Source organism: Podarcis cretensis (genome assembly GCF_951804945.1).
Source record: "Podarcis cretensis genome assembly, chromosome: 14".
Lineage (NCBI taxonomy): Eukaryota > Metazoa > Chordata > Lepidosauria > Squamata > Lacertidae > Podarcis > Podarcis cretensis.
Window position 1 is genome coordinate 15,139,719 of NC_137183.1, and position 25,692 is coordinate 15,165,410.

General features: G+C 43.2%; 1 protein-coding gene across 1 annotated transcript; it reads right to left on the minus strand.

The window, feature by feature from the left end:
• Positions 1 to 1,588: 1,588 nt before the first annotated feature.
• On the minus strand, positions 1,589 to 13,037 carry LOC307202997 (nicotinamide riboside kinase 2-like). Its single transcript, XM_079953518.1, has 8 exons — positions 12,783 to 13,037; positions 9,182 to 9,272; positions 6,803 to 6,848; positions 6,464 to 6,644; positions 4,334 to 4,405; positions 4,044 to 4,150; positions 2,101 to 2,183; positions 1,589 to 1,796 (listed from the first exon to the last, which is right to left on the minus strand). Exons 1-8 carry the CDS (start codon positions 12,806 to 12,808, stop codon positions 1,791 to 1,793), a joined length of 612 nt encoding a protein of 203 aa, XP_079809644.1. The 5' UTR covers positions 12,809 to 13,037; the 3' UTR covers positions 1,589 to 1,790.
• Between the last annotated feature and the right edge of the window lie 12,655 nt (positions 13,038 to 25,692).

The window sequence follows — 25,692 nt, forward strand, 5'->3', positions numbered from 1 at the left end:
CAAAGAATGAGATGGGTGGTGTAAAGCACCTTTTTTGCCTGAAAAGCAGCTGCCAGTAGGCAATACTAAGCTAGAGAAGCAGCTTTGGGGTGACCAGGAGCACATTTGCCAGCCAGGAGCGCATTTGCTGTTTGCTAGCTGCACCCATTTCCTTGAGATGCCCGACTTGATCAGTGACACACACTTTAATTACAGCATGTTACAATAATCTAAACAAGATACATGCACAGCTGCCTTTGAAAAGTGCTCGGAAACTTCAACAGGTTCAAATGATTGCAGCCAGATTGTTGCCTAGGGCTGGTTATAGGGCGCATACGACTCCCTTGTTAATAATTAACAATTTCATTATTTGTATGCTGCCGATCTGACTGGGTTGCCCCAGCCACTCTGGGTGGCTCCCAACAAAATACTAAACACGCAATAAAACATCATTAAAAACTTCCCTCAACAGAACTGCCTTCAGATGTCTTCTAAAAGTCACAATACCGTATTTTTCGCTCTATAGGACACACTGGACCATACCAGACCATAGGACGCACCTTGTTTTAGAGGGGGAGAACAAGAAAAAATAAATTCTCCCCCTCTCTGCTCAGCGCCCCTTCAGCGAAGCGGCAGCAGGAACGGAGCCCCTTCCATTTCTCCTCCTGCTTGGCTGAAGGAGCGCTGCGCAGCTCTCCCCCTCTGCTGAAGCCTGCGGAGAGCAGCAGGAATTCGCGCTGCACTCCGAAGGCTTCAGGCAGCTATCCCTGAAGACTGGAGAGAGGGGTCAGTGCGTACCGACCCCTCTCGCTCTCCAGGCTTCAGCGAAAGCAACGTGAAGCCTCCGGAGCACGGAGGGAGCACTCCCTCTGCGCTTCAGAGGCTTCGCATTGCTATCGCTGAAGCCAAGGAGCCTGCATTCGCTCCATAGGACGCACACACATTTCCCCTTAATTTTTGGAGGGGGAAAAGTGCATTCTCTAGAGCAAAAAATACGGTAGTTGTTTGATATCTGATGAGAGGGCATTCCACAATTGCTCCACTAGCTACCTGTCTTTCCAGGTGCAATTCAAAGTGCTGGTTAACCTTATTAAGCCCCTTATGGCTTAGATCCAAACTATCTGAAAGACCGTTTTCCCTCATGTGAACCTGCCTGGGTTTTGAACTCTTCAGGAGAGTTCATTCCCAGATTTTGGAACTCCCTCCCTAGAGAAGCTAGACTGCTTTCCCTCTTTGTTGTCCTCCTGCTGGCATGAAGACTTTTGTGTTCCAACAGGCTTTTGGGAACTGACTGCTTTTAATGAAAGGGCTGGTGCTGTGCTGTTTCTATTGTAATTATATGCATGGTTTTAACAGATTATAGCTTTAATTATATCAGTGTTTAATTGTTCTTTAATAATTGTTTATTATTTTAGTGGTTCTTATTTTTAGCTGTAAGCCACATTGAGAAAAAGGTGGGTTATAAATAATAATAGACAAGGCAGTCTGACCAGGTATTAGGAAGCATCCTATACTATTGACAATATAATTTGCACAATACAACCTCTAGGATTCCTATGCAAATATAGATTAGCGTTAATAAAAAAAGCACAAAATAAATCTCAAAATCTTTGAAGGTGGTAAATGCTTTTTAATCAAGGCCACATTTTAGAGACTTATGTCAGCAAGAAAAATGTATTTATTAACAGCAAAGGGGAAAAAATCTTCATAGAAGTTGGAACTTTACTGCCAAGCCAGGCATATGTAGGAGAGAAAAAAATAAGTTACTGAACAAGTGTCTTCTACTTCACAAGAATCCTCCAACCACTTGTCTATCTCTGTAAAAAATAAAAAAAATTACATAAACACATTTTCCAAAAGAGGTAATTATATGCTTATAACAGCTATATGACATGGGATATAGCCTTTATATAATTGCAATCATCTGAAAAAAATCAATGTTTGAGAGATTTCTCACCATCAAGTACCTGTTAGCAAACCTAGCGGGTAGCCCAAATTAAAATACAGAGCACTGATGCACATGCACACAGATATACTTTTTTGGAACGTAATGAGAGTTAATCATCTTACATGGAACAATCTGCCACACATTTTGCCCCCCTACTTAAGAACAATTCCTACCAGCAGTTCTTCTAAGCTGTTCTGAATGTGTTCATAGACTTCATTAAAGAGCTCCTCTCTTGATTTTCTTCCATCCAACTGAACTGAAATATAAAACACCACCATTTGAAGAAGGAAGCAAGCAAGCTGAAATAAGCCAGTTATTTTAAGTATTGCTATTTCTGTGTATGCCGGGTGCACAGATCTGCATATGTAATGCATTTTTAAATCTGGCCAACAAGAGTTAGGGGGAGTAGGAAAGAAGTTGTTTAAGATTCACAAAGATCTTCCTGAAGAAATGCAGTTTCATTTTCATGAATATATACTGGATTATTCAAAGTTTTCAGACCATTTACAGGCCTGATTCAGATGTAACAAAATACTGGTTTGCTGTTACAATGTTTCTGATCCTAGCGACAAACCATGGCAATTCAGCAAACAGGAAATAAAGGAGAGTTCAAAGTACAGTTTGTTAACAAGCTAGGACAGTGGTTTTCAACCAGTGTGCCGTGGCACTCTGTGGTGCCTTGAATGATGGTTGGGTTGCCATGGGCAACCCTGGCCTCTGCCTCTCTTTCCTTCCCTCCTCTGATGCCCTCAACACATCTCTGCCTCCCAAAGGCCTGCACAGCTGTTTGTTGAGCTCCCCAAGCAAATGGTGCCTCTGGGGATGGCCAAGGGTTGCTTCCCAGGCACCTGTGGGGCAGTATGAGGCACCTCTCTTTGGGGCAAGGTGGGCAGCTCAGAGATCAGGGGCAGCAGCTGCCCAGAGGACTCCCAATGAGAGGGGAGAAGAGAGGAGGCTGAGGGAACCCTCCACAAAGGAGGGGTGAGGGGCTGCCAGCTCTGCAGGCAAGGGGTGACATAACTGGGCTCCTGAGCCCCACAGGGGTACAACAGAAAGAATGTAGTTGGGTCAAGGGAGCTGTGGACCCCAAAAGGCTGAAAACCTCTGAGCTAGGATACTGATTACAGATTATGTGCCTGCAATGAGTAAAATTGTCCCCAGACAACTAAGCAGGCCCATCCAAACCAACTACTCTTTTAGCCCTCCAGATATTGCTGAACTATAACTCTCTTCAGCCCCATCAAGAGAGATGGGAGTTGTAGTTTAGCAACATCTGGAGGGCCAAAGGTGTCCTAGCCCAAAGACAGATGTGTGACCTTTGAGTACACTATATCCCTCCCGTTTTTAACAACAACAACAATCTTTATGACGGTCCAGAGACCCAACAAATCGTTTCAAAGCAATACACCATCATACAGCCTACGTCCAGGTCAAACAAGCATTTTGTTCAGAATACAGGGATCATTGGTTCTTGCAACCACCAATAAAAACCACCGTTTTTAACTTGAAAACTTGTTCTGAATCTTGGGGCAGAAAGTTTAGTCTCCATGTGGCATGGAAGCATCCTTTGCAGCCCCAGCCATTTGAAACTGTGTAAAGGAGACAATCTGGGCTGCTAGAAAAGGACTACTTTGAAGTGAAGGATGGGCAGATACAGTGGTACCTCGGGTTACATAAGCTTCAGGTTACAGACTCCGCTAACCCAGAAATAGTACCTCGGGTTAAGAACATTGCTTCAGGATGAGATCAGAAATCGGGCTCCGGCGGCGCAGCGCCAGCAGGAGGCCCCATTAGCTAAAGTGGTGCTTCAGGTTAAGAACAGTTTCAGGTTAAGAACAGACCTCCGGAACGAATTAAGTACTTAACCCGAGGTACCACTGTACACAGATGTTATCAATTCAACACTGCCCTACTCAAACAGTCATATACTGAAAGTCAATTCATTATGAAGAGTTATTTAATGAGCAACAGTTGCAGCTTGAGCAAATCGATCATTTCAATAACACTAATATTTCACACTGGTAAAATCACTGTGGGAACATTGCCTTATTGTAACACCTACTTCACAGAATACAATCATCTTTAAAACTGACCCCATGTCCCAATTTAAACTTACCCACATCAACATTAAGGTCTTCCATTAGCATCTTATGCTTGACATACATGGGCCAGACGTGACCATCAAACAAACCCGGTGGATCAGGTACAGTGTAATTCCTTGAACTAAATATTTGGGGAGGTGGGAGAAAAACACACCATAAGTTTCAGCTTGAATGTGATTACTATCGAGCAAATTAGGAGTCCTTTGCTCATGTAAACCCCATTTACTTATTCAGTCACCTCAACATGACTTTTCAGATTATCAAACAACCTGTGCTTTTTGTAGGGTGTGTGTGTTTGGCTTACCTTCTCCTCCTCTTGCATTCTTCATAGGGAATAGAAAGAAAATACCGGTAGTCAAATACATCAATCAAGGGCCTAAAAAGAAAAGAAAAGGTGACCTGGGTGGTTTTTTTAATACAACAAAACAAAGGAAAACCCCTCATGAATAATACCAAATGGTCTAGCGTCCTTTATCCAACAATGGGCATCAACACAATAGTTACATCCAGCAACCAGGACATTGCCTCTTACGTGGCTCATAGCTAAGAACTATTGACAGGCATATTCCCCATGAATTGTCTAATCCCCTATTAAAGCCATTTAAGCTGCAACCATGTTCTGCAGCAGTGAATGTACTACATTAAGCTCCTGTGAAAGAATATTTTCTTTTCTGTCCCGAATGGTCTGCTCATCAAATTCATTATGTGAAATCCATAACCATGAATAATATGTCATGCCCTCTCCTGCACTGGTTGTTATAAACTGAAAAGCCCACATGCTCTGCCTTTCAACCCTTTGATATTTTAAATTTCCTTTTTTTACACCTTTACAGCTCTACCATACTTTTATTAAAGACTGAGCAACCAGAAGTATACACAATACAGTGACTCTCAACTTACCCTGGGGGGTTATGTTCAGAGGATAGCACCTATACCCAACAGCGCATATAATCAAAACTCGCTAGGATTAACGGCAGTTAGGATTGCCAGGCTTTTCCCTGTATACCTGCCTCCTCTTCTAATTATTTTTTAAACTGCCAAGCGCATAAAACTGAATGCTCAAAAGTTAAATGCTTGTAAGTTGCGAATTACCTGTACTCTGAATGTGGTCACATTAAATTTCCATCAGGGCAACAATGTGTCATTTTACTTTTGATTCCTAGCAGGGACCTTTATTTTCAAGGCTGCCACAAAGAGGCTTGATGATTTGATATTACTACACACTATAACAAAAGATCTTTCCTGAAGAGTCGGTGCCAGTTCATATCCTTGCAGCATGCATGTGAATGTTATTGCCACAATGTGCATCATTTTACATTTATTACCATTGAAACCCATTTGCCATTTTGTTGCCTGTTCACTCAACTTGGACAAGTCCTTGAGTGAACTGGACTTCAATTGGTGGGTCCGTTTGACTTCCAAAACGTTCGGAAACCAAGCCGCAGCTTCCAATTGGCCGCAGGAAGCTCTTGCAGCCAATTAGAAGCTGCATCAAACGTTCAGATTCCATAGAACGTTCACAAACTGGAACACTCACTTCCGGGCTGGCGGCGTTTGGGAGCCAAAATGTTTGACTCGCAAGGTGTTCGGGATCCAAGGTACAACTGTACAATATATGATTAAAAAAATTAAGAAATGCATGTTTGGGTTAAAAGTGGGTGTGGGTCTGAAAAAGGTTGAAGAGACCTGCTTTAGAGTTCTCTGTAATCAGCTTGGATTTTCACAGTCTCAGACATTTTGGTGTCACATTCACAATTTTAACTATCTCACAGCTCACCCGGATAGTTAAGAATAGATTAAATAGTACTAGTCCCAATACGTATCCTTGGCAGACAGCACAACGTAACTCTCTGTTCTTGCTGTTTTCTGCTCTTGAACTCAGATGACCCATAAAAGAACTGGTAATTCTACCCCATGATCATTAAGTTCACTCAGGAGATTTTGGTGAGGGAGATGATCCAAAGCTGTTTGGAAGTCCAAGTCCCTTACTATAGGGCTGGCTCATATTCAAGCTGCAACCAGGAATATAAATTTTAAAAATGCTTGCTAAGATTTGAGTTTCCTCATTGAAAATATGCCAACCTAGTCCTTCATTTCTGCTATTCTGCCCTGGTCAGCCCCACCAAAAGGTCATCACATTTTGAAAGAACTGCCCATCAGAACAGCAATTATCTATCACGCACCAGAACAAGTAATGGTTATGTTATCACAGTCTGCTGTTATGTGCCCATACAATCAAAAATAATCACACAACACTCATTTCATTATCAAAGACCTGCCAAGCAGCTGCTAGCAGTTATGTGATTAGATACAGACGGCTGGAACAGCTTTAGGAATATTAAGTTTTACTTACAAACAGAAGGGATCATTGAAATGTCATGACTCTATAAAGTAATCACCTAGTTAGAGCTCATTAACCGTGTGCTTCAGTTACCTGTAAGTATAAAGCAAGAATCCTTCCACGATAAGAATATGGATGGTATCATTCTCCTCTGAATCCTCTATTGCTCTAGTATCTAGTGTGTTAATGCCATGAGATCGTTCAAACTTAATTGGGTTTTTCTTCCAAGCGTTGATGGTACTCATCATGGCATCCATGTCCAAAGCACTAATAACTAAGACAAAAAAGGCAGTAAGATTCATTAGATTCAAGAAAAACACATGTTATCAAAGTTATGAATTCCAAGGGACTCTACCAACTCATGCCCTATTGTGCCGTTCTAGGACTAGAATTTTTATTTTTAGTAATTGCATGGATATAAACAGAACTTACCATCATACTGTTTAAATCCATCTTCAACCTTTATCTCATCCTGGGGCTGAAACAGAATAAGAACTGTCTACAGAACTGCTGACAAATTCAACATCCATTTTAAGAGGAGCATGATGGGTAAAAGAGCCCGTTGAAACAGATTTCTAGTAATTCACTGCCCTTAAAAATGTATTACAGCTGCACCTTCAATAAATTTAAGTAGTGCAGATCTAAAAGGCAGAAACAAGACACTTCACCCTTTATCTAATCACTACCACAAGCACACCTAACCTACTTTCAAAAACAGAAATGTCATCCAGAGGCCACACCAGAGGTCTTATCCACTGACTGCAGAACAACTCACAGGCATCAACCCTCCTCCCAAAGTAAATTGATATGGCAAAACAAAAACAAGGCCAAGAGGACAAGTTGGAGAAAACAAATGTTGCTGGATATGGAGCAGTTTCACTAAGAGTGGGATGATTCTATACTCCTAGGATCAAAGTTACCAACTGAATGGTCAATGCCGGAGGTAGGGAAAAGAGAAAGAAGGGGAGGAATTTGCACACAGTGTGGGGGAAAAGGACTAGGTGGGCTAAATATGTCCAATATTACATCTGTTTAAAGTAGAGGTAATTAGATACAACTATAGGAGACCTGCATATTTGAAACCAAATTTCTCTTAATAGTTAGTGTATCTAATTTTTACAGCAAAAAGAGGTGGTGTGCCAGCCCTCCATCTCTCCCTCCAGGTGTGTGCTTCTCAGCTAAGTTCCAATACTAGACATGAGCTAAGCTGTAGGATTAAGAAAGGCTATGGGGAAGTAAACAATGGACACAGGGCCCTCACTCACCATCACATTCAGCTATTAGAAGTGAATACCTTGTCCCCCATTTTAAATGTATTGATCTGCTGCTGATGCTATCTAGAGTCTTATTGTAAAATTAAGAATTCAGCGCCAAGGTGAACATTGTGTGCTAAAAGCAGCCAACATTTGCAATTAGGTACGGTAACACCAGCAAACCAACATGTTTCTGCATATTTTATCATGTTAGTCGTGATAAAAACAAGCTATGCTCATCACCGAAGCCCCACTCACGAACCTCTGCAAATAGCAGGTTATTTTCTAACACATCTGCAAAACTCTCCTCAGTTATAACAGCTAGAAATCTGCCTCACCAAGGTGTGGCCAGTACAAAAATCCATTTTAGCAGGACCATTTGTATTCTAGCATTTGCAAGATAACCTCCCTACCCTGCCCTTCAAAACATTACTATGGCTGTGGGACAAAAGGGGGAAATACCACTTTTATAAGAGATGAGCAACTTCAATAGGCATTACTTACACAAATGAGTCATAAGGTTAATAACTGGTGCCTAAGATTGCTTTTTACATCCTTCTTTTTTCTTTGTGAGTCACCTATTTTAGATTGAAGCTGGCGGGGCTGGGACCGTCTTACTACTTGATTTCGTGAAGCTACTTTTGGAGCCTTCTTGACTAAGAAGTAGAGTTAAAAGTACTTTAAATAAATAACGCTGGTTTTAACAGCTTACTGGGCAACATATGATCGACTAGTATTAACTTCTGCATACAGTGGCCATTATTCAGCACACACAGAGGTAGTCAGATGGCTGCCCTAGGTCACAACAGCAGTTCTGCCCATGTTATGTGGAAGTTCAGTTGTGTCTATGCACAGGTAACGGCACAACAGAAATTTCTCAATTATTTCTCATGTACCGGTAGATACAGTGGTACCTCGGGTTACAGGTGCTTCAGGTTACGTGATTTTGGGTTGCGCACTGCATCAAACCCAAAGTACAGGAACGGGTTACTTCCGGGTTTCGGCGTTCGCGCAGAACCACTAAATTGCGCATAAGCGCTGAATCGCAACCCGCACATGCACAGATGCGGCGCTGTGGGTTGCGAACGTGCCTCCCACATGGATCATGTTCGCAACCCCAGGTTCCACTGTAGTGACAGAAATACACAATTATGGATATTAGATACTAAAACATCCTTTGTGGTTTACTTGCTGCAGCAGAAACTCTGCAGCATTCTATTAATGTTGTGGGACTGTATGGGAGATTCCAGCTATCGCTCCTTCCACAGACATCTCAGACAGAAATAGGATGTATTTTGGACTCGGCATTCAGAACACTGGGTGCTGATGGCCCTAGCACTGCCACACAGTACAACCCTCATCTTAAGAATTCAACCCATTTCCCAAAGCCACCTTATATAGAAAGGGTCATGTGAAGTACCCCTTACAGACAGCAAGTCTGTAATAAGTAGTCTACTTACAACAGATGCAGGTTGCAGGATTTCTTGTATTCAAAACAGGAGGTGATGCAACGAAAGTGGGGATCGTAAAAGGGTATACAAACTGAATTCTGCCTCACCTTAAAGAAGTCGTCTTGGTGCACAACACTGCAATTAGGGAGTGCCTGCATAAGTTTGTTGGTCAGGGTGGTCTTCCCACCATTGGTGATCCTGAAATAAGAATGTGGGAGGAAGAATGGAAGATGAAAGGTGTGAATTAAATTAGAAAACATGCAGACTCCAAACACATCTGTGGGAATCAAGAAACATCTCTGTGTGGGAAAACGTTACTAGGAGATGAGTGAACCAAAGACATAAAGAAGGGGAAATATGAAACTAGCTGCAAGAAAAGACAGCTGTACTTCCTGATTCTGCTTATAGTGGCTGCAAACTATGTCCTGACTACCGCCCATAAGCTTCCTTCCCCCCCCCCTCTCTCTCACACACAGTGTCTACCATTTTAAAACATCCCCAGTAAGAACAAAAACTTAAGACTCAAAGGCGTAGCCATGTCAGCTTACTGCAGCTAAACAGCAAGGCACCATTTATTGTAGCTTTGGAGACACACAATTTGCTTAGTCAGATGCATTAATTCCTTGTTTTATCACCTGCTTTTATTCATAGACAAGCCAAAGTAAAGTACTAGTTAAAGGTTTTAGGGCAGCCCAACCAGCCGTAAAGTTCATAGGATAACTATCACACCCTTTCAGCCTAGCTCACAGAGTTGTCAATGCAAAGTAGAACCACGTTTGTGCATGGGGAGAACCACGTGCACCATTCGGCACTCAAGAGTTCTGATGGCGCAAATCACAGTCCCATCTAGGCCAGCATCCAGTCGCCCACAGTGGCCAACCAGATACCTATGGGTAGCCCACAAGCAGGACATAAGGACAATAGTCCTCTCCCATTGTTGTTCTCCCAAATCTGGTATTCAGTGCTATGCTGCTTCTGTTCCTGGGGGTAGCAGGCATAGGAGCCACTGTTAACTTAATCTTCTGTGAAGCTGTCTTAAGCCCTTTCCTTGAAGAAAGAAAGGGCAAGATAAAAATATAATTTTAAAAAAGCTGTGCTATCGTCGTCATCATCAGCAGCAGCGTGGGTTCTTAAGCAGCCTCCCCAACCAAACACAGAATCTAGCTTCTGACCACCCAACTAGTTTTAACGCACACATTTATTAAACAATCAATACCATACAATGCAAGATCTCCATAAAAATCAAATAACAGAAATCACTGGGTTAAAGCTGACTGAAAGCCCAGAGGTAGCATTACAGTGGTACCTCGCAAGACGAATGCCTCGCAAGACGAAAAACTTGCAAAACAAAAGAGTTTTTCGTTTTTTTAGTTGCTTCGCAAGACGGATTTCCCTATGGGCTTGCTTCGCAAGACGAAAACGTCTTGCAAGTTTGTTTCCTTTGTCTTGCAAGTTTGTTTCCTTTTTCTTAAAACCGTGCATTCACTTCGAGGAGCAACTCATAGCACGCGTTGTGGTAGCCTTTTTTGAGGTTTTTGAAGACTTTGGTATTTTTGAAGCTTTTCCAAAGTCCGTGCTTCGCAAGACGAAAAAATCGCAAGACGAAAAAACTCACGGAACGAATTAATTTCGTCTTGCGAGGCACCACTGTAAGTGTGGGATATAGCTATTAATGATAAATTAATATGAGCCATTAAGGTAAGAAGGGGAGATATGCAGGAGAAATTATTCTGAGGAGATATGGAGTGTGTTTGTAGAATTTCCATTTGTTAAAATGGAAAGGGGTCAAGCCATTGCAAGAGATGTTGAAATTATTCTGAGGAGATATGGAGGGTGTTTGTAGAATTTGTACTGTTAAAAAGGAAAGGGGTCAAGCCATGGCAAGAGGTGTTGAAATTTTGGGAGTTTGCATAGTTAAAATGGAATGGTCTTAGTGGTGGGGTGCACATTTTTATTCTTATTTATGATTATTAATTTGTCAAAATAAAAAGAATAAAAAAGTATAAAATTATTTTTTTCAAAAAAAGAGAGAAAATGAAACAGTTCCATGAGGCCAGCAACCAGCCCCGCCTCACACTTTTAACATCCTACACCATAACCTCAACAGCTGCTGCGGCACAGAATGGAAACGAAGCATGTGGAAGCAAGTCTCCTGCTGCAACGGCTGCCAGATCTTGCACATGGGCAGAAGGCCATCCCTGGAGGAGGGTGTGTGCGGCTAGAAAACCATAGGCGGGGGGGGGGGGGGGCATTCATCCAGCACAAGCAGCAGCCGCAACAACTGCAGCGGACTCAGCTCCTCTCTAGGTTCCCCTGCATCACTTTCCCTACCGGAAACAATGCTCAGCTCCACTTGCCCTGCAACTGTGGAGACCTGGAGGGGGAAGGTGCCCTCTAAGCCAACTGCTACTCTAATAATAATAATAATAATAATAATAATAATAATAGAAACAACAACAGGGAGGGAAGCCTAATAATAATAGAAACAACAACAGGGAGGGAAGCCTAGCCTGGATTCTCCAAATAAGCGCCTGTGCAATTCGCCACTTTGTTCTGGCTCTTTCCCTCCCATCTCTCCACCTTCCCCTTTTGCCCTTGGCGCGCCTTTTCTGCCAACCTGATGGCATCGCAAGCCCCTCCCCGAAAAGCTGTTTTAAAGGCCGCCTTAGTTTTCAAAAAAAGTGTTTCACAATTATAACATTTTATATTATTTTATGTAACCCACTGCTGCTTGTTTTTAAATCAGCCAGTTATGTAAACGAAATTTATTTGTTGGGGTCAATCATAATACAAACGAGAGCAAGCATGGAATAAGTTAAAAAATAAAAATTCAGCCCCCTCTTCTTTCTCTCCCCAATCCCCTAGAAACAAAAGTTCAAAACTGAACCGCTCTGGGAGAAACAAGCCATCTGAATAGAGGAGATAATTAATAATAATAATAATAGCAGCAGCATGGCGAATGTATGTCGATCCAAAGCCATGCGCCCCTGTCCCCTCTTGATAAAAACAGTAATAATTATAACAAAGTAATAAATATAATAAAACAAAAACAAATGAAAAAAATTAAAATAGCAGCAGCATGGCGAATATATGTCGGTCCAAAGCCATGAGCCCCCATCCCCACTTGATAGTAATAGTAATAATTATAATAAAAATAAAAGCAAGTGAAAATAAAATAAAAATAGCAGCAGCAGCATGGCGAATATATGTCGGGCCAAAGCCATGAGCCCTCGTCCCCACTTGATAGTAATAGTAATAATTATAATAAAAATAAAAATAAAAGCAAGTGAAAATAAAATAGAGCAGCAGCAGCATGGCGAATATATGTCGGTCCAAAGCCATGAGCCCCCGTCCCCACTTGATAGTAATAATTATAATAAAGTAATAATTATAATAAAAATAAGAGCAAGTGAATATAAAATAAAATGAGCAGCAGCAGCAGCATGGCGAATATATGTCGGTCCAAAGCCATGAGCCCTCGTCCCCGCTTGATACAATTATTACTTTATTATAAGTACTACTAATAAAACTAAAATAAAAGCAAGTGAAAATAAAATAAAAAGAGCACTAGCAGCAGCAGCAGCATGGCGAATATATGTCGGTCCAGAGCCATGCGCCCCCGCGCGCCCCCCCCCCGCCCGCCCGCTCGGCTCCCGCGCGCGCCTTCCTGGCTCGCGCCCGCGCCCCACGCGCCAAAATTCTCCTCACCCGCCAATGCCGACGATGACTTTCATGCTGGTGATGCTGCTGCTGCTGCGCGCGAGGCCCGGAGGCGTCGGCGGCGTCGGCTTCCCTCACAGTCGGTCCCTTCCGAAGCTAGAGGAGGAGGAGGAGGACAGAGAAGGGGGAAGAGAGGAACCACGAGCGTCAGCTCCCGAGGGGCGCCATTATCTCCGGGAAACGGCGGCAAGAGCGAGAGCCGTCCGCGCCGCGGCGAAGCGCTCGCCGAAAAGAAGAGCCAGCTAACGGCTGCGCGCGCCTCTCGCCTCTCCGCCGAGGCGACGCGAGCGCTCATTGGGCGGGAAGGGGCGCCGCAGCCAACCAACGGGCCCGGAGCGCCGGCGGAATGTCCGCGCTGTCCAACCCGAGGGCAGAAACGAAGGCGGGTTCGATTCCCATTGGCCAATCGCTGGCTGGCCCTCGGTCCCCGCCCCCCGGCAACCCCGGACACGCCCTCCCCTCGCGCAACCTTGCAATGACTCTTCGCCCAGCGCACGTTTTCCTTTTCTTTACAGCTTCCGGGGAAGGTGGAGGCAACAGATTTGGGTGGGTGAGGTTATTGGCAGCACCAAGCGGTGTTTGTTTTTATTTTATTTTTCACTGAGGAGGATAGATGGAACCATGAACGGTAGCTTATAATCAGTGCTTATTTCTAAAAAAATGTTTAGGGGTACAGTACCATAGCTGTTTAGGGGTACAGTACCATAGGGACGCAGGTGGCGCTGTGGGTAAAAGCCTCAGCGCCTAGGACTTGCTGATCGAAAGGTCGGCGGTTCGAATCCCTGCGGCGGGGTGCGCTCCCGCTGCTCAGCTGTCAAGGGGACGCAGGTGGCGCTGTGGGTTAAAGCCTCAGCGCCTAGGACTTGCCGATCGAAAGGTCGGCGGTTCGAATCCCTGCGGCGGGGTGCACTCCCGCTGCTCGGTCCCAGCGCCTGCCAACCTAGCAGTTCGAAAGCACCTCCGGGTGCAAGTAGATAAATAGGGACCGCTTACCAGCGGGAAGGTAAACGGCGTTTCCGTGTGCGGCTCTGGCTCTGGCTCTGGCCAGAGCAGCGATGTCACGCTGGCCACGTGACCCGGAAGTGTCTCTGGACAGCGCTGGCCCCTGGCCTCTTAAGTGAGATGGGCGCACAACCCCAGAGTCTGTAAAGACTAGCCCATACGGGCAGGGGTACCTTTACCTTTACCTTTACCATAGCTGTCAACTTACAGATTTGAAAATAAGGGACCAGCAGCCTCGAAAATAAGGGATCAGCAGCCAAAATAAGCATAGCTGTCAACTTACAGATTTGAAAATAAGGGACCAGCAGCCTTGAAAATGGGGACGCAGGTGGCGCTGGGGGTAAAACCTCAGCGCCTAGGACTTGCCGATCGCATGGTCGGCGGTTCGAATCCCTGCGGTGGGGTGCGCTCCTGTCGTTCAGTCCCAGCGCCTGCCAACCTAGCAGTTCGAAAGCACCCCCGGGTGCAAGTAGATAAATAGGAACCGCTTACCAGCGGGAAGGTAAACGGCGTTCCATGTGCTGCGCTGGCTCACCAGATGCAGCTTGTCACGCTGGCCACGTGACCCGGAAGTGTCTGCAGACAGCGCTGGCTCCCGGCCTATAGAGTGAGATGAGCGCACAACCCTAGAGTCTGGCAAGACTAGCCTGTACGGGCAGGGGTACCTTTACCTTTATCTAGCCTTGAAAATAAGGGACCAGCAGCCGAAATAAGGGACCTACAGCCTCACCTGTTCCAGGCACTCCACTCTTCCTGTCCTCCTGCAGTCTGGTCAAACTCATGCTGGGTAACTTCGAGAACACTGTCCAACCAACTTTGTAACCAGAGGTTCAACTGAATAGAATCTGAATCACATGCACCACAAGGCCTATGCAGCCTCAACTTAAGATGGCTCCCCGGCCTGGCTTTGCACTGCAAAGTTTGCAGCAGCACGTGCAAAAAAATGGCGTCCAGCATTCAAAAACCCCCTCAGCTTCCATTAACTAGCCACACTCAAGGCATGCATGCTCCAACCCCCAGTTATTCTTAGACTTCTTATTGGGTGAGCAACACAGCCAAGCAACACAGTTGGAGCCTCCCTCCTCCCTGGCCGGCAGGGAGAGAGGGAGAGGAGCTGCTTCCTTTGAAATTTAAGGGACATCATTTAAGGGACATCCATCAATAAGGGACAGCAGCGGGACATGGCGCTGGAATAAGGGACTGTCCCTTCAAATAAGGGACACTTGACAGCTATGAAATAAGGGATTTTAGTCAACCAGCTGAAATACGAAGTTGTTGTTTTTTTAATTCTTTTTATTGAGTTTCTCTTAAAAACAAAAACAAAAGAAAAAAAACAAATCTACAAATCCAAAAGAAATATCCATACATAGCACAAAGATAACATCCATTACAGTTCTTTGTCTTCTTCCTTGAATCTTTATATCTTTAAATATTTAAACCTTTTCTCTACACACCCATTGACCTCCTTCCCTCCCGATTTTGGGCTTCTTAATAAAAATTCTTTCTTTTTTCTGCAGCTATTAATCGTTACTGGTTTTCGCGTCGTAAGACTTATATCAAACCTGCTATAGTTTTTAAGTCTCTAGTTTCCTTCAATGTATACCATAAATTTATTCCAGTCACTAATAAACTTTGTATTTTTTTGGTTTCTGATTTTTTGTGTCATTTTTGCTAAATCAACATATTCATATAATTTTGTTTGCCAATCTCTGATCGTTGGGGTATTTGGGCTTTTCCAATTTTGTGCAATTAATATTCTAGCGGCGGCTGTGGCATATTGGAATAATGTCTTATCTTCTTTTTTGATTTCATCCCCAATTATTCCTAGTAAGAAGGCCTCTGGTCTTTTAGGAAAGGTATATTTAAATATTTTTTTTAACTCATTATAAATAAGTTCCCAGAACTTCTTCATTATTTCGCAGGTCCACCACATATGGTAGAAATTGCCTTCTTTGATTTTACACTTCCAGCAAGCCTTATTTCCTGTTTTGTACATTTTCCCTAGTTTTGCCGGTGTGATGTACCACCTATACATCATTTTTTCCAAATTTTCTCTGAGTAAGACACATGCCGTGAATTTCATTCCACTAGTCCATAATTTCAACCACTTATCATATTCTATATTGTATCCCAGTCCATTGACCATTTTGTCATGACCTCCTTTATTTCTTCATCTTTAGTGTCCCAATCTAATAATATGTTATACATTTTAGATAATAACTTGGATTTACCTTCAATTATTTCTATCTGGAATTTAGATTTTTTTCTCGTTTATCCCTACTTTTTTGTCTTCCTTCCATACTGCGTTTATTTGATGAAATTGCAGCCAGCCTGTTAGTTTGTCTTTCAACTCCTCATATGTTCTCAGTTTCCATCCACTCTCTGATCTTATCAGTAGGTCTTCATATGTCAGTCTTTCTCCTTCCATATTTGCTTTTTTGGTTGTTAAAATATCGATTGGGGATAACCACCAGGGTGTTTTCCATTCCAGAAGTTTTTTATTTTTCTCCCAAACTTCATATAGTGGCCCTCTAATAGTGTGGTTTGAAAAACCTTTATGTACCTTTTCTTTATTTAGCCACAAATAGGCATGCCAACCGAACCTGTTGTTGAAGCCTTCTAAGTCTAACAGATCTGTGTCTTCCAAATTTATCCAATCTCTGATCCAGCAGAGGCAGGAAGCCTCAAAGTATAACTTCAGATTATGTACCGAGAATCCCCCTCTTTCTTTCCGATCTGTAAGTAATTTGAATCTAATTCTCGGTCTTTTCCCTTGCCATATAAATTTCGAGAGAATTTTTTGCCAATCTTTAAACATTGAGGAACCTCTAATCACTGGGATGTTTTGGAACAAAAATATCATTATTGGGAGTATGTTCATTTTTATTGCCGCCATCCTTCCCGCCCACGAAAGTTTTACTCTGTTCCACGTATCTAGATCTTTTTTAATCTCCTTCCATGTTGTGTAATAATTATCCTGAATTAGATTTATGTTTTTTGTGGTTAGCCAAATTCCCAAATATTTTATTTTTTTTAGCCACCTTGATTCCATTCTGTATCTCCAGTTTTTCTCTTTCATCTTTTCCCAAATTTTTAGTCAACATTTTTGTCTTTAATTTGTTTAATTTAAAACCGGATAGTTTGCCATATTCTTCTAATAACTCCAAGGCCTTACTAACGCTTTTCTGCGGTTCTTCTAGGGATAGCATCAGATCATCTGCATATGCTTTTAGTTTGTATTCCTTCGTTCCAACTTTGATCCCTCGAATCTCTGGTGTTGCTCTTATCTTGTTCGTTATTACCTCTAATGCCATAATGAATAAAAGCGGGGATAGAGGGCATCCCTGTCTTGTTCCTTTTTCAATTTTGAATGAATTTGTTAGATTATTGTTTATAATCAGTTTAGCAGATTGGTTCGAATAAATCGATTTTATTCCTTCCATAAATTCGCCCTCTAGCCCTGCTTTCTCCATACTTTTTAATAAGAATGACCATGAGACATTGTCGAATGCCTTCTCTGCATCGATGAAAATCAGCGCCGCAGGTACCTCATTCTTACACTCCAGATAGTCAATGATGTTTATGATATGCCTTACATTGTCGTTGAGTAACCTATTTGGGAGGAATCCTGCTTGATCTTTATGTATTAAATTTACTAGGCATTTTTTGAGTCTGTTTGCCATCACCTCTGCGAAAATTTTATAATCGTTGTTTAATAGTGATATAGGTCTATAGTTTTTGATATTTAATTTATCCGTGTCCGGTTTAGGGATCATCGTAATGTGGGCCTCTTTCCATGTCTCTGGTATCCTACCTCCTCTTAATATATTGTTCATGATTTACACTCCTGTTTATCAATTACCAAGCTGTAATATAGGGGGTTCAGGATTTAAAGCAAAAACAAACAAACAAACAAAAAACCAATAAGTGAAGATTATTATTTAATATCTATTTTAAAGCCTTTGTGTTTTATTTCATCTTCTCTCTTCTCCCCTCCTTCCCCCTTATGTTTCGGTATTAAGGATTAAGGCTTCGAAGTATTTCACTCTTTGTAACCACTCTGTTCAGTTCTTTCTCTTATCTTTTAAAGCTCTCCCCAGAAAGAATACAAAGTCTCTAAAGGTCTTCTTCATTACTTTTATATTATTTAGTTTCCTTTGCCTCGCTTACAAGTTACTAAGGACTTTCACTTTTCTGTTTCTACAGCGGGTGACTAATCACTTCCTTTCTTCACTCTTACGGCTATATATCCTGCGCCATTTTCACTCCGAAAAACGGGTCGGCTCCTCAATTAAATCCTTTTACATCCAGAGTTCACTTAGTGTATAATCCAAATTTTTAGCCAATAATTATTCCAAAAACACTAAGGGTTCTGTTCTTAAAGTTACGGAGGTTTGTCACTTTTCCAGTGGGAGCTAGAGGCATCGCAAGATGGGGTCCGCAGAGCTTACCATTCGTGTTTCTCAGTCCCGTCGCTCTCGAGTCCTTTTAAAAAAAAACAACCCGAAAAAACGTCGGAACTACTCCAACGCTGCTGGACAGCTTGTCCCTCAAGGGTGCCCCCCTTGAGATTTTGGGGGTCGCAGTGCCCTTGCGTTGCCCCCAAGCCCCTGTGAGGCTCGGAAAAGCCCTTCAGCAGCTTCTCCGTGCTCCCTGCTGCTTGCGATCCAAACCGGAAGCTGAAATACAAAGTTAAAAGGGACGAGATAATTTGGGAGAGCAGCGCCGGTTTTTAGCCCTTCACTTCCAGAGGTTGCTGTTCAAGACACCAGCTGATGAAACACTGCAATTAAATAACTACAAGCAGCAACCACTTTTTGCGCAAAACAATGTCCAAGCTACGAAGATGCTGCTGCAGTTCTGTATCTTTTCTCTCATGCTCCATCTGCAGCTCTTAGTTCCATCAGGCGGGGCGGGGGGGGGGGGGAACCCCTCGAAGTAAACCCGCAGATCAGACCATCTGTGCTAGTCTACCACTACAAATCTATGGGAGAAGCGCTTGCAGTCCTTCCTCCGCTTTCCCCCTCTATGGTTAGCCCTTGGAACACCTGCCCGCGCCTCCTCCTCCTCTCTCTGAACTGCTTTCTCAATGGTTGCCCGCGCTCTCCTCTCAAGGCTCCTCAGCAACTCATAGGCCATGCCAGGCTGCCCATCTCATCTGGGTCCTTCGGCAGCACAGCCGCAGTACGGCCTAGCGGGAGCGGCGATGGGCAGAGGGGAGGCCCCAGGCAGAGACGCTCAGTTCGGAGGCTGCGAGGAGGATGGCGGCGGAAGGGCCTGAGGCTCCTTCCAGTCCCGGCGGGGAAGGGCTCCCGGGGGTCAAGGCTGGTGAGAGGAGGCCAGAGGGGGGCGGGCCAGGCAGCCAAGCAACACAGTTGGAGCCTCCCTCCTCCCTGGCCGGCAGGGAGGGAGGGAGAGGAGCTGCTTCCTTTGAAACCCGGGAAATTTAAGGGACATCATCAATAAGGGACAGCAGAGGGAAACAGCACTGGGATAAGGGAGTTTCCCGCCAAATAAGGGACGGTTGACAGCTATGTACAGTACTCTCATTTTGACTCAATAAAATCATAATTTTGTAGTTCAAATCGGGGAAAACAAACACAGTAAAAGGACATTGGGGGTAGCAATAGAACTGACAATTCACCATGCTAGAGAAGAACCTAATTTTTTTTTAAAAAAATAGTTTCTTCTCCCGTTAGATTCACAAAATGTTTATGGTACCCCCAGAAATAAAGAGCACTGCTTATAATAAGATTTATCTTGTAGGCTCATTCGATCATATGTGGTAGGTTTTATTTTATTTATTTTATTTATTGAATTTATATGCTGCCCTATACCCGGAGAGACATCACCTTGCCAACAAAGGTCCATATAGTTAAAGCTATGGTTTTCCCACTAGTGATGTATGGAAGTGAGAGCTGGACCATAAAGAAGGCTGATCGCCGTAGAATTGATGCTTTTGAATTATGGTGCTGGAGGAGACTCTTGAGAGTCCCATGGACTGCAAGAAGATCAAACCTCTCCATTCTTAAGGAAATCAGCCCTGAGTGCTCACTGGAAGGACAGATCCTGAAGCTGAGGCTCCAATACTTTGGCCACCTCATGAGAAGAGAAGACTCCCTGGAAAAGACTCTGATGTTGGGAAAGATGGAGGGCACAAGGAGAAGGGGACAACAGAGGATGAGATGGTTGGACAGTGTCATAGAAGCTACCAGCATGAGTTTGACCAAACTGTGGGAGGCAGTGGAAGACAGGAGGGCCTGGTGTGCTCTGGTCCATGGGGTCACGAAGAGTTGGACACGACTAAACAACTAAACAACAACAACAATACCCGGAGGTCTCAGGGCAGTTCACAGAAAAGATCACAATGTATAAAATCAAAATAAAAACAATAACCCAAAAAAGAGCCACATTTTTCAATATCAATCAGGTCAGCCAAAGGCCTGGTTAAAAAGGAATTGTTTTTGCCTGGCGCCTAAAGGTGTATAATTAAGGCACCAGGCGAACTTCCCTGGGGAGAGCATTCCACAGATGGAATTAAAAGGATTTTGGAAATTTCAAAAATGATAAAAACAGGCGTTCATATAAGAATTGCACAGTGTCTCAAACGCTAACAAACGACCCCAGCAATCCTATATACACTTACTTGGTTTAAGTCTCGATGTGGTCAGTGCAGCTGACTTAGGATGAGCGTATTGCCAAGCAGCAATACGCTTACCTGGGAGTAAGTCCTATGGAACTCATTGGACTTACTGTACTTTCGAGTAGACGTTGTGTAGGATTGCACTCTTAAAAGGGCGTAACAGTTTTGTGGACTAGCGTTTTTCAGATGCCACAAGATGGTTCATTGCTTTTGCTGCCACAGACTAACATGTCCATAGCTACAGAAATTATAACAGATGTCTGCAGATTCAAAACTGGTGTTGCTGTCTGTATCTACTGGATATTACCGTGTATATATCTTGCTTCATAAAGAGCAGGCCCCGTTTTTACTTGGTCAGTTTGTATGGAAACAGTGAAAAGGCAGAAATCCAGTGACTAATGTGAGACCCCCTATTCCTCATGAATGTGATTTTGGTAGCGATTACAAGAGATCGTCGTCATCAAAACACCAGTCTATATTTCTCCCTCTTTCCGCCTATGGAGCTCTAACAATTCTACATGAAGCAGTGACTGTAGACAGGCATTACTTTGTCTTATTTTATGCTCTGCCTGACTTTTAGTGACATTAGGCTGCTTGCTTCTAATTGGAATTCCTTGTTGAAGAACTCCTGTCACGTTATTATCTGCAGGTCTGGAGCCCGCATTGATGGACACCAAGGTTCAAAGAACAGCTTGACCTGTTGGATTTTGACCTGTCATATAGCTGTTACATATTTATTAATTTTATTTTTACTTAAATTCTTTTTTATTAAATTTCTGTTAAAAGAAACAATCCTCATACACACATATAATCTACCTCACCATGAAATGCTGCGATGCAAACCCAGATGTGGACTGTTTAATTGTGATGAGTTTATTCCTTTCACAGGTCATCATCTTGAGTGGTGATGGGAACAGAAATAGTCCCTATATATTCCTCATGAACAGAAATTTGGACCTCTTGTAGTACCTTGCAAGACTGGGGGCATGTTGCAACTATGCAAGCTTGAAAACACTAATTTATATTGGTGCTCAAAATAATTATAGATATCTCAGTGACTGCTATCGTGTAGGTTCAAAACCTTAATGAAAAATATGAAGGCACAATTAAGTCCACAAACCCATGCATGTTTACCTGGGATTACATACAACTGAATTCACTTATACTGTACAGTACTTACCATAAAAAGGTAAAGGTACCCCTGCCCGTACGGGCCAGTCTTGACAGACTTTGGGGTTGTGCGCCCATCTCACTTAAGAGGCCAGGGGCCAGCGCTGTCCGGAGACACTTCCGGGTCACGTGGCCAGCGTGACATCGCTGCTCTGGCCAGAGCCAGAGCCGCACACGGAAACGCCGTTTACCTTCCCGCTGGTAAGCGGTCCCTATTTATCTACTTGCACCCGGAGGTGCTTTCGAACTGCTAGGTTGGCAGGCGCTGGGACCGAGCAGCGGGAGCGCACCCCGCCGCAGGGATTCGAACCGCCGACCTTTTGATCAGCAAGTCCTAGGCGCTGAGGCTTTAACCCACAGCGCCACCTGCGTCCCATACACATACTTCCAAGTAAATATGCCTCAGCAAATGAGCCCTAACAGGAGAAGTCTATGTGAGAAGGGCTCCACCCAGAGGAAAACGAAACAGAATGCAGTGGTGATAAACCAGAGGAAATACAGGTGATAATTTTTGTGCCTTTATAAGAACCATATACCATATTTTAACATTCATTTTAGGAAAACTACAGTATTTAGAGGAGTGGCTGGTTTAGAAGACTTGGCTGTTTGTTTGTTCCTAAATGTTGTTCCTTGCTTTGTAGCACCTCACATTTATTTATTTATTGGGCTAAGTAAAAATGGATTTGGTAAAATATGCTGTCTGTCTAAAATACAGCTGATAGCTTTTACTCAAGAGCTTGCATAAAATCAACTCTATTTGGTATTGAATGATAAAGCAAAATATCCTCATATACTATAGACTCTGGCTATTCCTTGTTCAGAAGCTGCTTTTGTGTTATAACTTCTGAGGTAGTCTAATGAAATATCTTACAGGAGTTAACAGTTTATACCCCTGTAAACTTCTTTATCTAAGACCTTTCTGGTGACACAGTATTGCAAGATCAGCAAAAGCTTCTGAAATTTTAGAAGAATGACTCTCTCCCTGTTCTTGTAAAGCTAACTGTGGCAGGAACTACCTTCATGTTAAAACATGTATTCCTACTACAGTGGTACCTCGGGTTACAAACGCTTCAGGTTACAGACTCCGCTAACCCAGGAATAGTACCTCGGGTTAAGAACTTTGCTTCAGGATGAGAACAGAAATTGTGCTCCGGCAGCAGGAGGCCCCATTAGCTAAAGTGGTGCTTCAGGTTAAGAACAGTTTCAGGTTAAGAACAGACCTCCGGAATGAATTAAGTACAGGTACCACTGTATATAGGGACACAGGTGGCGCTGTGGGTTAAAGCCTCAGCGCCTAGGGCTTGCCGATCGAAAGGTCGGCGGTTTGAATCCCTGCGGCGGGGTGCGCTCCCGCTGCTCGGTCCCAGCGCCTGCCAACCTAGCAGTTCGAAAGCACCTCCGGGTGCAAGTAGATAAATAGGGACCGCTTACCAGCGGGAAGGTAAACGGCGTTTCCGTGTGCGGCTCTGGCTCGCCAGAGCAGCGATGTCACGCTGGCCACGTGACCCGGAAGTGTCTCCGGACAGCGCTGGCCCCTGGCCTCTTAAGTGAGATGGGCGCACAACCCCAGAGTCTGGCAAGACTGGCCCGTACGGGCAGGGGTACCTTTACCTTTACCTTTTACCACTGTATATAAACTCAACATTTTATGCCTAGGCAACACCACAATCCCTACAGCAGCCCTATTCTTTTAGTACTGTTGAATGGCACAGCAAGATGCATAGAGGTATGGAGAAGAGTAAAGTTGCTTGATAGAATTTCAGATATTTTAAACAAAACCAGGAATATATTTTCCATTTAGACAACTGGATAGGAAACAACCTGACCATGTATTCTAACCATGCAGTCCTAATCATGCCTACTTAGAATTAAGTCCTATTGAATTAAGTGGAGCTTTCTTCCAGGTAAGTGCATTTAGGATTGCAGTCCTAGGTAGGTTGCTAAAAGCTTGAAGTAAACAGTGTGTTGATTTTTCAGTAGCATGGTGCTTAGCGATGACAAGCTTAACACATTGCTTTTAATATCTCACTCTTGAGGCCACTGAGTGCTACAATGACAGAGTTCCGGGTTTGTTTTAATTGTTGCATTGGTAACCAGCTCAAAGTGGTGAGTTGACCCGTGAATTAAGTTCCTGCTGTTTCCCTTCAGTAATACAATGTCTTTAATTTACAGAAGATCTTGTGATCCTGGAATAATAAAATAAAACAAATCCAGAAAGCGTTGTCAGCATCTGTATGATAAGCACAAGCAGAACTGGGGGAATAATTATTAAAGCTTGCTTAGTGACATTAAAAATATATATATTTAGGAAATTGACTTTCGCAGGAATTGTACAGAACAGCACATGAAAGTTTTCATTATGAGGAAATGGAAAGTGAAATGGAAAGCCTAGTTAAATAGTGGATATTAATTATAGGTGGATTATAAACAATATCAACTTGAGAAGCAAAGTGGGGTGTAATGTTTAGAATGGCTAACAACTATGACTTTCCCAGTTTTATAAATCCAAACCATTTTTTGAATGAGACGTGCTTTTCTTCCTCATGGTACTCCAAAGAAGAAGCCTCCAAGACTTGACCGAAACATGATAGGAGAACCAAAGAACTCTGTACCCATTACCCACTTTGGAACAAAAGAGATGGCTAGTGCCCTTCCATCAGTAAGTATGTGCTTTAATATGTCTTAATAACTGGATTATCTAATATTGGTATGGTAATTTATTACTTCTTGAAGATCTCAGTTGGCTCACAGTTTGGACTGCAGTCGTCTGCATATCAACCTGTGAGTAAATCCCAGTGAAAACAGTGAGGCGTGCTTCTGGGTAAACATGCATATAATGGAAGGCATGGCTGTTGCAAAAAAGAATCTTTAGTATTATTGAGTAAAGTGTATAACTTAAAATTCTTTGCTTGTTTAAATGTCAAGCATACAGCAGGTCCATATTTTTATGTAGAAGCTAATGAATGTACACAAAGTACAGTGGTACCTCAGGTCAAGTACTTAATTTGTTCTGGAGGTCCGTTCTTAACCTGAAACTGTTCTTAACCTGAAGCACCACTTTAGCTAATGGGGCCTCCCGCTGCCGCTGCGCCGCCGGAGCACGATTTCTGTTCTCATCCTGAAGTAAAGTTCTCAACCCGAGGTAATATTTCTGGGTTAGCGGAGTCTGTAACCTGAAGCGTATGTAACCTGAAGCGTATGTAACCCAAGGTACCACTGTAGTGGCATTATTGTATTTTTGAAGACATATTAGGACGACCATGGGCGTAGGCAGGATTTGTTAGAGGGCAGAACATCAGTTAAGTATTTTTATTGATTTACTTGCTCTAGGGCAGAGGCAAGCAGGAATTAGGATTTACTTGCTCTAGCGGGGCTACACCAATGAGGGCAATCCCTTTATTGGACCAACCAAGATTTCAAACAAAACAATGTGCAAATTTTTGAATTCACCAGAATTTATCAGGCTAGATCAGGGGTCAGCAAACTTTTTCAGCAGAGGGCCGGTCCACTGTCCCTCAGAACTTGTGGGGGGCCAGACTAAATTTTGAAGGGGGGAAATGAATGAATTCCTATGTCCCACAAATAACCCAGAGATCCATTTTAAATAAGAGGACACATTCTACTCATGTAAAAACAGACTGATTCCCGGACCGTCTGCGGGCCAGATTTAGAAGGCGATTGGGCCAGATCCGGCCCCCGGGCCTTAGTTTGCCTACCCATGGGCTAGATGGTTGAAAACACAATGGGGGGGGGGAGAGAAAACTTTTCAAGCAATCTGAGAGGAGGTATCAGACATTCAAATCAGGTCCTTTCAAGTACAGGTTTGTTGTACCCAGGTCTTTTGGAAGAACACATAATAGTTGATCCTGTCTGGAAACCTAGCAACCATCTGTTAACTGCATTCTGCATCCATAGGTGAAACGTAGCCGACTTTAGTAGAATTGATCTCCACCTCTGGCTATATATGAACTATTTACACCTGTTACGTATCAAAGAAACCTGTGTGTTCTGCCTGAAAATAGAAGCAGAATGGAGTTAGTTTTTAAGATGTGCAGACATGAAGACTCAAATCATTGTTTTCTT

Bases quoted from the DNA above. Each gene is read 5' to 3' on its own strand.
- LOC307202997 (XM_079953518.1), bottom strand. From the start codon at position 12,808: ATGAAAGTCATCGTCGGCATTGGCGG. The intron at 9,273-12,782 runs GTGAGGAGAATT...TTCTTATTTCAG, and splicing joins GTCATCGTCGGCATTGGCGG to GATCACCAATGGTGGGAAGA. The intron at 4,406-6,463 runs GTAACTGAAGCA...TTTTCTTTTTAG, and splicing joins TTCTTGCTTTATACTTACAG to GCCCTTGATTGATGTATTTG.